We start from the raw sequence: 12,337 nt of genomic DNA on the forward strand, positions 1-12,337 counted from the left end.
TTAAGTAACACCAAAACATTGCTGGGCTAGAAGTAAAAAACGCTTGCGTCACCGGCTGGGGGCGGCGTTACCGTGATCAACAAGATGAACACAAACCTGTGACCGCCATTTTTTCAATAGCAGCTAATCAAGCTAACAGCTGCTGGATTGTAATCTCCGTCTATACAAATCATGGAAAGCTGCACAAATGCGTTGGATTTGTGGCGTTTTAATGCTGATGTAGGATCATTAAGCCATGAGCCACTGAGGGAAGGCTTGTTCGAGATGCATCGGCGCACGCTGTGCAGACTGATTGCGTATTACATCAAAGTAGAGCGAGCGCCAACGACTCCTTATGCTTTTGAATCGCTCGCGCAGTATTTGGATATCATATGTGGGTTGGTCTGCGCAGCGTCAATGCATTAGATAGAACACGCCTGGAAATTGTGTGTGTGTGTGTGTGTTTCCCGCTGCCTCGCTAGCAGTAGAGTCCTGCAACGGGTCGGGTACCCGCGGGCATAAAAGTGGCTAAAACAGGTGGATTGTGACATTCATTATAAAATACACGGACGGGGTGCGGCGGATAATTAATTCCGTGCGAGCGGGTAGAAGCGCGGATGAAAAATATGTGCAATATTTTTCTGTGCTGTAGCAAAGCGGAGGAGCGAGTGAGACCGGGGCGTGATGGCGAATGAGTGTCACCTGTGAGCCACACCGGTCTCAAATCCTCTCATGAGGGAGCTCGGCGGCATATGAGGACGAGAGATCACCAGACCTGGATTTTACGTTGAGTTGTGTTTGTTTTATTATGTGTGTGCGTGGCAGATGTCCGTGAGGGGCCGCGTTACTTTTGCTTTGTTTGGTTAAGTCTTAAATGTTCGCCGGTTCTCGAAAAACGATCAAAACGATCCGGTCGTCCTTCTTCCCCCCCAAACATACTGTATTACAATTTCTATGTCCAATTTACCATTACACATACACGCAACAACGATATGCCATATGATCCATCACGTCACCACCACTGTGACTTTTGTTTATGCCACTCGTAGCCCAGATGGAGCGAGCGTTGCAGGATTAGCAATGGATGAAGTAATAGTAACGTTGGTGAGTGAAGTATATAAAATAGTTGACAACAAGTCTATAAAGGCACTTTAGCCTGTTTCTTTAGCCCATTCATGATGCTGTTGATGTTGAGAGAAGTGCAATATAAAAAAAAATAAAGCATTTTAATTGGAATGATTTTAGCGTGTGTGATTTATTGCGGCCACGGATCGGGTAACGGGCAAATAAATATTAACGGGTCTGGGATGGACCCTTGCAGGACTCTGGAATGACGTAAGACCTGGCTCTGTTGTGGCTCTTAGCATGTGGAAAAGCAAACGGTTCTTAGAAGGCTCTCAAGTCGAACCAACTTAGAACTGACACTAGCACTGGCTCCGAACTAGCACCCGGTTCATTCTGGTGGAAAAGGGGTAACAGTAGCCTACGAGAGCTCTGAGAAGGGTCTGCTGGTATTATATAGCGCGAGAGCGGCCTCTAGAGGCCAAATAAAAAACTATCACTGATTGTTTACATTAACACGTGAGGCTGCGCGCTTCATCGAACGCTGCACAGAGCGCTCTGACGCGAAAAACAGCAAAAGGGAACCGGTATGAATACAGACCACCAGTGGCGTAGCACCAAATTTTGGGCCCTGGGTACAAACCATCTTGCTGGGCCCCCGTACCATGTATGTGTATGTATAGAAAACGGACTTCCCTGCCTCGGGCCCTGGTTACTCAGTACCCTTTATCCCCCCAGTCCCACGCCCCTGCAGACCACTTCCCTACATGTTTGCCAAATCATTATAAAGTATTTTTTTTTTTTGGTGACTAGATGCTTTAGCAACAAAAGAACAGCAGTATGGATGTACTTTGCTTTGTCGTCAAGGCTGAGAGGACGCCAACATTAACATTTACCTCAAGCAGTTAAAGCGATGTAACAACTAGTTCTGTAAGAAACCAAACTGTATGGTCACGCATCCGACAGAAATATAAACAGAAACGCATTTGATTTCAATACATATTTTGTTATTTTGATAAGAAGACCGTCAATTGTTCTAAAAAAGCTAATTGGATTTATATGAAATAACACTGAATATAATACAGTAATGCATTATAATACATCATATCCAATATTCCATTTGTAACATTAAGTAAGGTTAATAAATGCTGTAGAAGTATTATTCATTGTTAGTTTTATTTGTTAACCTTTTTTATGCACTATGAACTAACATGAATGATTAAGATACATTTGTATTGCTTAACTATTATTACACGGTGTAAAATGTATATTGCATATCATTCATGTAAGCTAGCTAAATAAGCTAATAAATCCTTCTTAACAAATGGGACTTGCAGTCTGTTACCTGATATTCACTTACATGTTTCTAGGTTATAGCTAAAGAAACATTTCGTAATATTTTAATGTTTTAGTTATTTTCTGTAGATTTTTTTTTTCTGTGAGAACTTATAATTTTAATATATTCATATTTACATATGCAATTTAGAATTGCATATGTAAATATGATTAATTTGTTATTATTATTTAAATTTTAATCTAGTAGCTTTTTAAAAACTATCGGTCGATTAAGCTCTTGTTCTCTCCAGACTGGACTATTGTAATGCTCTTCTGGCTGGGCTTCCAGCATGCACTATCAAACCCTTGCAGCTGATCCAGAATGCAGCGGCAAGAGTGGTCTTTAATGAGCCGAAGAGAGCGCATGTTACGCCTCTCTTCATCAGACTGCACTGGTTGCCAATGGCTGCTCGCATCAAATTCAAGGCACTAGTTCTCGCCTACAAAACAACCACTGGCTCTGCACCAATATACCTAAACTCACTTGTTCAGACTTACACACCCTCCAGAAGCTTGCGTTCTGCGAGTAAGCGGCGCCTCGTGGTTCCATCCCAAAGAGGCATGAAATCGCTCTGACGGACATTTTCCTGGACCGTTCCCACCTGGTGGAATGACCTGCCGATTTCAATTCGTGCTGCCGAGTCTGTAGCCATTTTTAAAAAACATCTTAAGACACATCTTTTCCAATTGCACCTGACCAATACAGAATAGCACTTACTGATCACCACAGCAACGACCAAAAAGCGCACACTCCTGGATCATATCTACGTCTCTCATCCGGATTTGTGCCTTCAGGCGGGTGTGTTTCATAGTTATCATAGCTATCATAATCCGGTGTACTGTATTTTGCGTACGTGAGTTTTTGTTGTAGATGGCTATTGCTGCGCGTTTAGCTAGAATGCCATACAAAACCAACCCATTGGGCCACTGAATCTGCATTAACGACAACAGTTGGGGCAACAGCCTTAGTCCTAATGGGTTGTTATCATGGCTATCAAAATCCAGTGTTCTGTATTTTGCGTACGTGAGTTTTTGTTGTAGGTGGCTATTGTAGATGGCTATTGTAGATGGCTATAAAAAAATAAATAAAATAAAAATATTGTACTGTGCTAATTAATTGAGACTTCTTACAGCTCTTACAGGTTGTTGGCCTTGTTTGTTTCGTTGCTTCTATTGCTCTCCCCTTTTTTGTAAGTCGCTTTGGATAAAAGCGTCTGCTAAATGATTAAATGTGTTAATCGGTTATCGGCAAGAGTGGTCCAACCTAGCTATCGAAATCGGTAAAATCCACTATCGGTCGACCTCTAAATCCAAGTCTTTAACAGTGTAAAAAGCTCAGTATGCATGAAACAGCATTTCACCCCCCCTTTAAAAATCAAAATAACACAGCAAAATGTTATATTACACTACTATAATGTTTAAATGGTACATAATGTTATAATGTTTCAACATATTAGAGGCTGAGGTCATCAAGGAAAAAGCCAAACCAGCCCCTGAAAAAAAAGGTAAACGTCATCATTTCATGTGTGATTTTACCCTCAACTTAAAGATCAAATTAATATTTTCTCACAAACAAATATGATTTCCTTTCAGTGGCTGAAGTCATCAAGGAGAAGGTTAAACCAGCTCCTGTAAAGAAAGGTATACACTAATTTAAATAAATCTGCATATATTGTTGCTTTTATAATGTATGATGATGATTTATAACACCAAATTGTACTATTTTATAGAGCCGGAGGTTCCAAAAGAAAAGGCACCTGAACCAACACCTAAACCTGCAAAGAGAGGTATTATATGTGTGTGCAGTTTTGAACACCTGAATGTCATATTATATGCTTTGCTCTGAATTTTTTTTATTTATCTTCTAATGCCTTTCAGTTGAAGTTCCAAAGGAAGAGACAAAACTTGTCTCTAAAGAAAAAGGTACATTTCTAATAGATGTCTTAATATTGCTGATTTATCAGCACAGTAGAAAATGTTGACAATTATGATTTCATTCTATGCTTACTTTGCTAATATTACTGATATGTTTATTACAGGATATTTGACAATTTATATGTTAACTTACAGTAACACAAAATTACAGCTGCTATTTTAAAGTTAAAGTTCTAAAGTTAAACTCTCATTTTTGTAGTACCTGAGAAAACTAAAGAAAAACCAAAGCCAGCACCACAGAAAGGTACTGCAATTTATTAATACGAATAATGGCAAAAATGTCAGTCAGTTTTAAGACAATGCTAATGCTTTTATATCATCATTTCATTTTAGAGGCTGAAGTCGTCAAAGAGAAAGTAAAACCAGCCCCTGTGAAAAAAGGTTTGATTTACTGTTTTATTTGTTATATAATTTTACATGAGAATAAAGGTGAGTTATCTTTTTTCTGTGTTAAGATGAAGTTAAGATTTTTTTTCTTATAAATTTAAGATATTTTATAGTCTTTAATATTGTCATTGCCTTTTCAGAGGCAGAAGTCATCAAGGAGAAAGCTAAACCAGCTCCTGTAAAGAAAGGTATGGATGTTAATGAAATCGCCATGTGTGTAATGTTGCCTTCCCACTGTATAGTGGCTCATGTATAACATGAAAAAATACTGTTTGATAGAGTCTGAAGTTTCTAAAGAAAAGGCTCCCGAACCAAAACCAAAAAGAGGTGAGGTTTTTTTTTTTTATGCCAAAAAAAACCAGATGGTAGGTGGTTTAAAACAAAAAATGTGTACATTAAAGTAATATATGTATTTTCTTTTCACTAAATATGTTCATATTTTCAAAATTTTAGTAGCTGAAGTTGTCAAAGAGAAAGTTAAACCAGCCCCTGAAAAGAAAGGTTTGATTTACTGTGTTAATTATTGAATAAACATTATCAGTTAAAGACTAAAACCTCTTCAGTAAACAAAATGATCTTTTCAGAGGCTGAAGTCAAGGAGAAAGCTAAACCAGCCCCTGAGAAGAAAGGTAAGTTTTTTTATTTATTTATTAATTTTATGTGATTTTATTCTGTTAAAGAATAAAATAAAGATTATATTCTCATAACTTCAAGATATTTTACAATCTCTAAATATTATCATATTATTTCAGAGGCCGAAGTCATCAAGGAGAAAGCTAAACCAGCTCCTGTAAAGAAAGGTATGGATGTTAATGAAATCGCCATGTGTGTAATGTTGCCTTCCCACTGTATAGTGGCTCATGTATAACATGAAAAAATACTGTTTTATAGAGTCTGAAGTTTCTAAAGAAAAGGCTCCCGAACCAAAACCAAAAAGAGGTGAGGTTTTTTAACACAAAAAAATAATAGGTGCTTTATAGAAAACTAGTACTGTAATGCATACAGTTTCTTTTCTCTAAATATGGTTTTATTTTCAAAATTTTAGTTGCTGAAGTCGTCAAAGAGAAAGTAAAACCAGCCCCTGAAAAGAAAGGTTTGATATATTGTGTTAAATATTGAATTAACATTATCAGTTAGAAAAAAAACTAAAACTTTTATGAGAAACAAAATGATCTTTTCAGAGGCTGAAGTCATCAAGGAGAAAGCTAAACCAGCTCCTGTAAAGAAAGGTATGTTGTTGTTTTTTGTGGATTTTTTTTTTTTTTACATTGTGTGATTTTATTCTGTTAAAATGAAGTTAAGATTATATTCTCATAAATTCAAGATATTTTACAATCTCTAAATACTATCATATTATTTCAGAGGCCGAAGTCATCAAGGAGAAAGCTAAACCAGCTCCTGTAAAGAAAGGTAAGTTGTTTTTTTTTTGTGGATTTTTTTTTTTTTTACATTGTGTGATTTTATTCTGTTAAAATTAAGTTAAGATTATTTTCTCATAAATTCAAGATATTTTACAATCTCTAAATTCCATCATATTATTTCAGAGGCCGAAGTCATCAAGGAGAAAGCTAAACCAGCTCCTGTAAAGAAAGGTATGGATGTTAATGAAATCGCCATGTGTGTAATGTTGCCTTCCCACTGTATAGTGGCTCATGTATAACATGAAAAAATACTGTTTGATAGAGTCTGAAGTTTCTAAAGTAAAGGCTCACGAACCGAAACCAAAAAGAGGTGAGGTTTTTTTTTTTATCCCAAAAAAAAACGATAGTAGGTGCTTTAAAACAAAAAATGTGTACATTAAAGTAATATATGTATTTTCTTTTCACTAAATATGTTCATATTTTCAAAATTTTAGTAGCTGAAGTTGTCAAAGAGAAAGTTAAACCAGCCCCTGAAAAGAAAGGTTTGATTTACTGTGTTAATTATTGAATAAACATGATCAGTTAAAGACTAAAACCTCTTCAGTAAACAAAATGATCTTTTCAGAGGCTGAAGTCAAGGAGAAAGCTAAACCAGCCCCTGAGAAGAAAGGTAAGTTTTTTATTTATTTATTAATTTTATGTGATTTTATTCTGTTAAAGAATAAAGTAAATATTATATTCTCATAACTTCAAGATATTTTACAATCTCTAAATATTATCATTGCCATTTCAGAGGCTGAAGTCATCAAGGAGAAAGCTAAACCAGCTCCTGTAAAGAAAGGTATGGATGTTAATGAAATCGCCATGTGTGTAATGTTGCCTTCCCACTGTATAGTGGCTCATGTATAACTAGGGTATCCGCGGGGTCTTGAAAAGTATTAAAAGGTGATAAATCAATTTTGGGAAAATTAAGACCCTTATAAAGTGTTAAAAAGTCTTATCACGGCTTTATAAAGTCTTAAATTTTGAAAGTATTTTGTTCAAGCTTTGTCAAAAGAGTTTTTGTATTATGTGTATTAAGTATTTATGAATATATTTATTTTCATCCCCATAAGTATTAAAAAACAATGGGGCGCTCAGTCTGAGATCGGCTCGGAGGGCACGCACCAGGGATGGAAATTAGCACCGCCACCTGCCAAATGCGGCTGATTTCGAGTTGTGGCGGGTAAACTCGCTTCACCTACCGAGCTGTTTCACCTCTTTGTAAACTTTGTTCAATGCATGCGAGTGCTGCCGTATGTGCGCATATGACCAGTCGTTTTCTCCGTCATCACTCGCGTGAAGACGCGCTGTGAGACTCGCGGAGTGAGTAGATCTGACGCTGTGCATCATCCGAGAGCGTGCACTCGTCTCACAGCGGCAACTATTGAGTTTTCTTTCAAGTCTTGCGCTTAAGAGGACCAACTCACACAAGAAGTATGTCAACATGTCCATCTTGATGAGTATCCAAGCAGACATCGTCTGAATATGCCTTAAAGGGGGGGTGAAACACTCAGTTTCAGTCAATCTCATGTCAATCTTGAGTACCTATAGAGTAGTATTGCGTCCTTCATATCTCCGAAAAGTCTTTAGTTTTATCATATTTATAAAAGAAATATGGGCTGTACCGAGTCTTTCCGGAAAAAACCGAGCGCCTGGAGGCGTATCGTGTGGGCGGAGCTAAAGAATGACAAGCGCGCAAAGCGGTGACGTCCTCAAGCGTGGAGAAACCCATCGCTATCTCAGCTAATACAGATAATGATCCAGAATCAAATCTGAGGCAGAAATAAATTGAACAGGAGAAACGGCAACATCAGGACGTCCGTCTCTGTGGTATGTAAGTTACTGTATTTAGTGGCCTCTCCACATTTGTGTGTCTTTACTCGCAGTGTATGAGGACATGATTCGGTTTATGGACTATTGTATGCGACTAGACCTTAGAAGTAGCAAGCAAAACGGTTTTGCACGTCAGAATACTGTAACGTTATACAGAACAACAATGGAGTAACCGTTAGCGCATTTGAATGACGAAGCACGCGATCGTGTCGTTTACTGATGTTTACTCATGCGACAGTAGCCAAAAGCAGAGACATTTGAAACAGTTTTACTCACCGGCTGCTTCCAAAGCAGGACCGAACCTTTATCTCTGGGACTGCTCCGTCAAAAACACACTTGGTATGATTTGGTGAAGTCCTGACAGCAGTGGCGTGTAAATCCACTTTGAGACGGGACTGAAACGATGTTGTGAAGCTTCCCTTAATTTCTGCGTTCAAATCGGTTCAAATGCAGCGCTGCCTTCCCGGAATGCTGTGCTGAAGCGTTGAAGTCGCTCGACGTCACCCATAGGAATAAAGAGAAGCGCGGCGCCACATAAGTGTTCACGGATGACTGGATCTGCATCTGAGAGACTGTTTACGGCGTGCATTTCCTCTCTCTCGCTTTAGTCACGCGCGCGCGCACCCTACCGGGAGAAGAGCCCGTACGGCCCATACAAGGACCTTCCGATCTATTAACGTCAAGTAGACCTATACTCGAAAAAAACTCGCCGAAACTTGTGAGAAACCGGAAGGAGTATTTTTAACACAGAAATACTCCATCAAACCTCCAACATTAGTTTTTGAAACTTTGTCTATGTTTAGGATGGGAATCCAAGTCTTTAACAGTGTAAAAAGCTCAGTATGCATGAAACAGCATTTCACCCCCCCTTTAAGCAGGGCTGGACTGGAGCTCAAATTCGGCTCTGGCATACCCAGCACATCCGGCCCATGAGTTCCCCGTGAATGTTTTTGCTGGGGTTGGGGCCTTAAATTGGAGTATATAAATAAAACTAGGACAAGGACAAATAATGATAGATATTATCGAATTTGCTGCAAATGCAGATAAACTTAATATTGCTTTTTTGTCACCCGGAAATGCCCTTGGCAGTAAAGCACTGATGATTTTGAGCTAGGATGCAGTAAAGTAAATTTACTTCTTTTAAATGCTGTCATCATTTACTCACTCTCGTGTCCTTCCAAACCTTTATGACTTCTGTGAAACACAAAATAAGAGGTTTTGAAGAATGTTGGCAACCAAGCCATTTTGGTTAGGCTACCATTTGAATATTGTATGAATAAAAAAACAACTCAAGTTATTTTATTTTATGCTACACAGAAATAAATTCCTTTAGGTTTGGAATGACCTTAGGGTAAGTAAATGATCACATTTTTGGGTTGAACAATCATTTTTCAAGAGTTAACACATCATTTAAGTAAGACACATATCTATCTTTCATGAGGCTATTAAATTTCATTAAATCTATTTAAAAAGTTAATAAAACTTTTAAAGAGAAAAAAAAAGCTTTGTCTTTAATTCATGGGATCCAGACTTTAAAACCGTTTTCTAGACTATAGTTTAACTGTAGGCCAGTTTCATTTAAATGTAAGTTCATGGTAGCCACAGGGTAAAAAACATAGACTGTACAAACCTTGCTCCTTATTATATGACTATATGGTTTCCAAAACTATATAAAACATAGTCCAGAACTGGACTAATATGATCATACTTCCTGGTTCTAGTAAGAACTCGAGCTGCTGCGTTTTGGACCAGTTGCAGTTTGTTTATTAAGCGAGCAGGGCAACCACCCAGTAGAGCATTATAATAATCTAGCCTTGAGCTCATGAACGCATGTACTAACTGCTCAGCATTTTGCATTGAAAGCATGTGCCGTAATTTAGTTATATTTTTAAGATGGAAGAATGCCGTTTTACAGATGCTAGAAATGTGGCTTTCAAATGAAAGTATAAAACTATGAAAAGTGATATAACTATGAAAGTGACAATACAGGTCCTTCTCAAAAAATTAGCATATTGTGATAAAGTTCATTATTTTCCATAATGTAATGATAAATATTAAACTTTCATATATTTTAGATTCATTGCACTCCAACTAATATATTTCAGGTCTTTTATTGTTTTAATACTGATGATTTTGGCATACAGCTCATGAAAAGCAGGCCGTCTCAAGCAGGCCGGCCGGATAACTGCAGGCTTGCATGCCACCGCTGAACCGCCTCATAGAGATGCGCGGTTGGCGGTTACAGCCGTGGATCGGGCCGATAACGTGACGGAATATTATTTTTTTATTAAATTCGGGCGGGTGGCGGTTGAACCAATCACATGAAAAATATATATACATAGTTAAATATTGTTATAGCGCTTGGTAACAATATTTGGCAAGCTATGAGCCCAGCTGGAGGCCTACATCTCGTAGATGAGACTGCCTGGGTTATTTTATGATATTAGCCTAGTTATATTTTAAAACAGCCAGTCATTGTAGCCATTCATTCGGGGAAAAGGCATTTAAAACATGGATAGATTATGGAGTTATATCAGAAATGACATCGGCAATGGCAGCGCGAGATGTTCAGAAGAATACAAGAGCTAAACTTCTACAAGCTCAATAACATCCACAGCACAAAAAAAAAAAATGGTCGAATGAAATGTGCTAATTTTTTGAGATAGGAATTTTGGGTTTTCATGAGCTGTATGCCAAAATCATCAGTATTAAAACAATAAAAGACCTGAAATATTTCAGTTTGTGTGCAATGAATCTAAAATAAAAAATATTGAGAAGGACCTGTAGACCATTGAAATAAAGTGATATTGTTAACAGCGGAGTTTGTGTCGAGCATAAAAAAGACTGAAATGATAAAGTGTTAAAAACCCTGATACTTCCAAAAGACAGTGTCTCATACTGGATTGAAGTGATGTTTACTGTAACAGTACAATTATCACCACGCTGTGGTGCACTCTTCAATTTCTTAGCAATTATTATATTTGCCAGACATCGACTGTTACATAAATCTGTCAACACTGTTAGACCAGATATTAGAAACATTACTTTTAAATTAAAAAGGCATTGCAGAAGTCGACAAAACATTTGAGAATCCTCAACACTTTGAATTAATTGTAAACTTTTAATCAACCACATAATGTGGAATAGAATAGAAAGTGTATACCAATCAGACATGAAAAGATGAGGAGCAACAACAAGATCCTGTGTTGAAGAACCACTTCAGTCTCTACAAACAAGAAGAAATCACTTATTCTTTTATATTCAAACGTCTCTTATATGCATATACTGTATGTGTCTATGGTAGTTTAACAAACATTCAAGAAACTGATCAACTTTACCTTTGGTAGCCAATGTGAACAAATAATCAAATTCTCCCAAACTTTAGCTGTCACCTCCTGTAGTTTATATGAACAAGCCTCAGTCTGCTTTTTAAAGGCTAGGAGCTCTTTGAATACTACGTCAAAATACAGAAGAACAAACAAAACTGAGCCAGCTCATATTGAATTTCATCCCACATTTTGTGTAAACTTGTTTTTGAGATTCTAATAAGCCTCCAAATGGGCTCCAAGCTATGAGTACAAAAGCAGTTTGCATTGCAGCGTCACACTCAAAAAATGACTTAAAAATTAAAAATTATATAATATGTGGTAAGTGGTTGGCTGGTTGCACACAACTATATTGAGCTTTTTTTTTTTTTTTTTTACAAATAACAATTTAGTTATATGAAGAAGAAAAAATAAAGTAAAGCACAATTTCTTTGAGTAAATACATTTGAATTTGTCACTGTTACATAATATTTATATGTGCCGTTTACTTAATGATGTTATGTATGTAATGTAGGTTATTATGTAAGGTGAACACTGTTATCAATTTAATTTGCCTTTAAAACTTTTAAATAACAACAAGCATATTTTTAAAATTAAAATGCAAAAATAACTTATTGGACAAAATATTTAATTGAGGGCAGGAATTACATCCAATGAATTTGTACATAAGTGCCCTCAGCCTAAACACAGACACCACTCTTCTGCATAATGGCAACCAAATTACAGAAACTCCTCAATTTCCAACATAATTGAACATTAAACACTAACATAATTTTCTCTCCTAGCGCAGTCCCTTGCAAAGCATGCTGGGAACTACAGATCCAGTTAGTAATGTCAACACAAATATTTCATGTAGTTTTAACGCAAATTAATTAAGTAAACTTCAGTTTTAAATATATTAGGCTGATTGAACACAAAACATACCTAATTTCGCTAAATTAAATTAATTAAGTAAAGTAAAAATGTGTTATCTATGAAGGGCCTGAATCAGGAAGAGTCATGAATCTTTCAACTTTTAGTATGCAGACTTTTTTATTTACACCGGTTAAAGGTGAGGAGGGAGTGAGGGACGGTGAA

General features: G+C 37.1%; 1 protein-coding gene across 1 annotated transcript in view; it reads left to right on the top strand.

Moving 5' to 3' along the window:
* si:ch211-266g18.10 (axoneme-associated protein mst101(2)) overlaps positions 1-12,337 on the top strand; it is a 64,850-nt gene that overhangs the window by 28,122 nt on the left and 24,391 nt on the right. Inside the window, exons 58-74 of the mRNA XM_067454417.1 lie at positions 3,970-4,017; positions 4,107-4,163; positions 4,255-4,299; positions 4,511-4,555; positions 4,645-4,692; positions 4,839-4,886; positions 4,978-5,025; positions 5,152-5,199; positions 5,283-5,327; positions 5,451-5,498; positions 5,590-5,637; positions 5,744-5,791; positions 5,880-5,927; positions 6,061-6,108; positions 6,382-6,429; positions 6,554-6,601; positions 6,685-6,729. Coding sequence (XP_067310518.1) covers positions 3,970-4,017; positions 4,107-4,163; positions 4,255-4,299; positions 4,511-4,555; positions 4,645-4,692; positions 4,839-4,886; positions 4,978-5,025; positions 5,152-5,199; positions 5,283-5,327; positions 5,451-5,498; positions 5,590-5,637; positions 5,744-5,791; positions 5,880-5,927; positions 6,061-6,108; positions 6,382-6,429; positions 6,554-6,601; positions 6,685-6,729 — 813 coding nt within the window. The remainder of the gene's footprint in view (positions 1-3,969; positions 4,018-4,106; positions 4,164-4,254; positions 4,300-4,510; positions 4,556-4,644; positions 4,693-4,838; positions 4,887-4,977; positions 5,026-5,151; positions 5,200-5,282; positions 5,328-5,450; positions 5,499-5,589; positions 5,638-5,743; positions 5,792-5,879; positions 5,928-6,060; positions 6,109-6,381; positions 6,430-6,553; positions 6,602-6,684; positions 6,730-12,337) is intronic.

This window comes from Pseudorasbora parva, chromosome 10 (assembly GCF_024679245.1).
Source record: "Pseudorasbora parva isolate DD20220531a chromosome 10, ASM2467924v1, whole genome shotgun sequence".
NCBI lineage: Eukaryota > Metazoa > Chordata > Actinopteri > Cypriniformes > Gobionidae > Pseudorasbora > Pseudorasbora parva.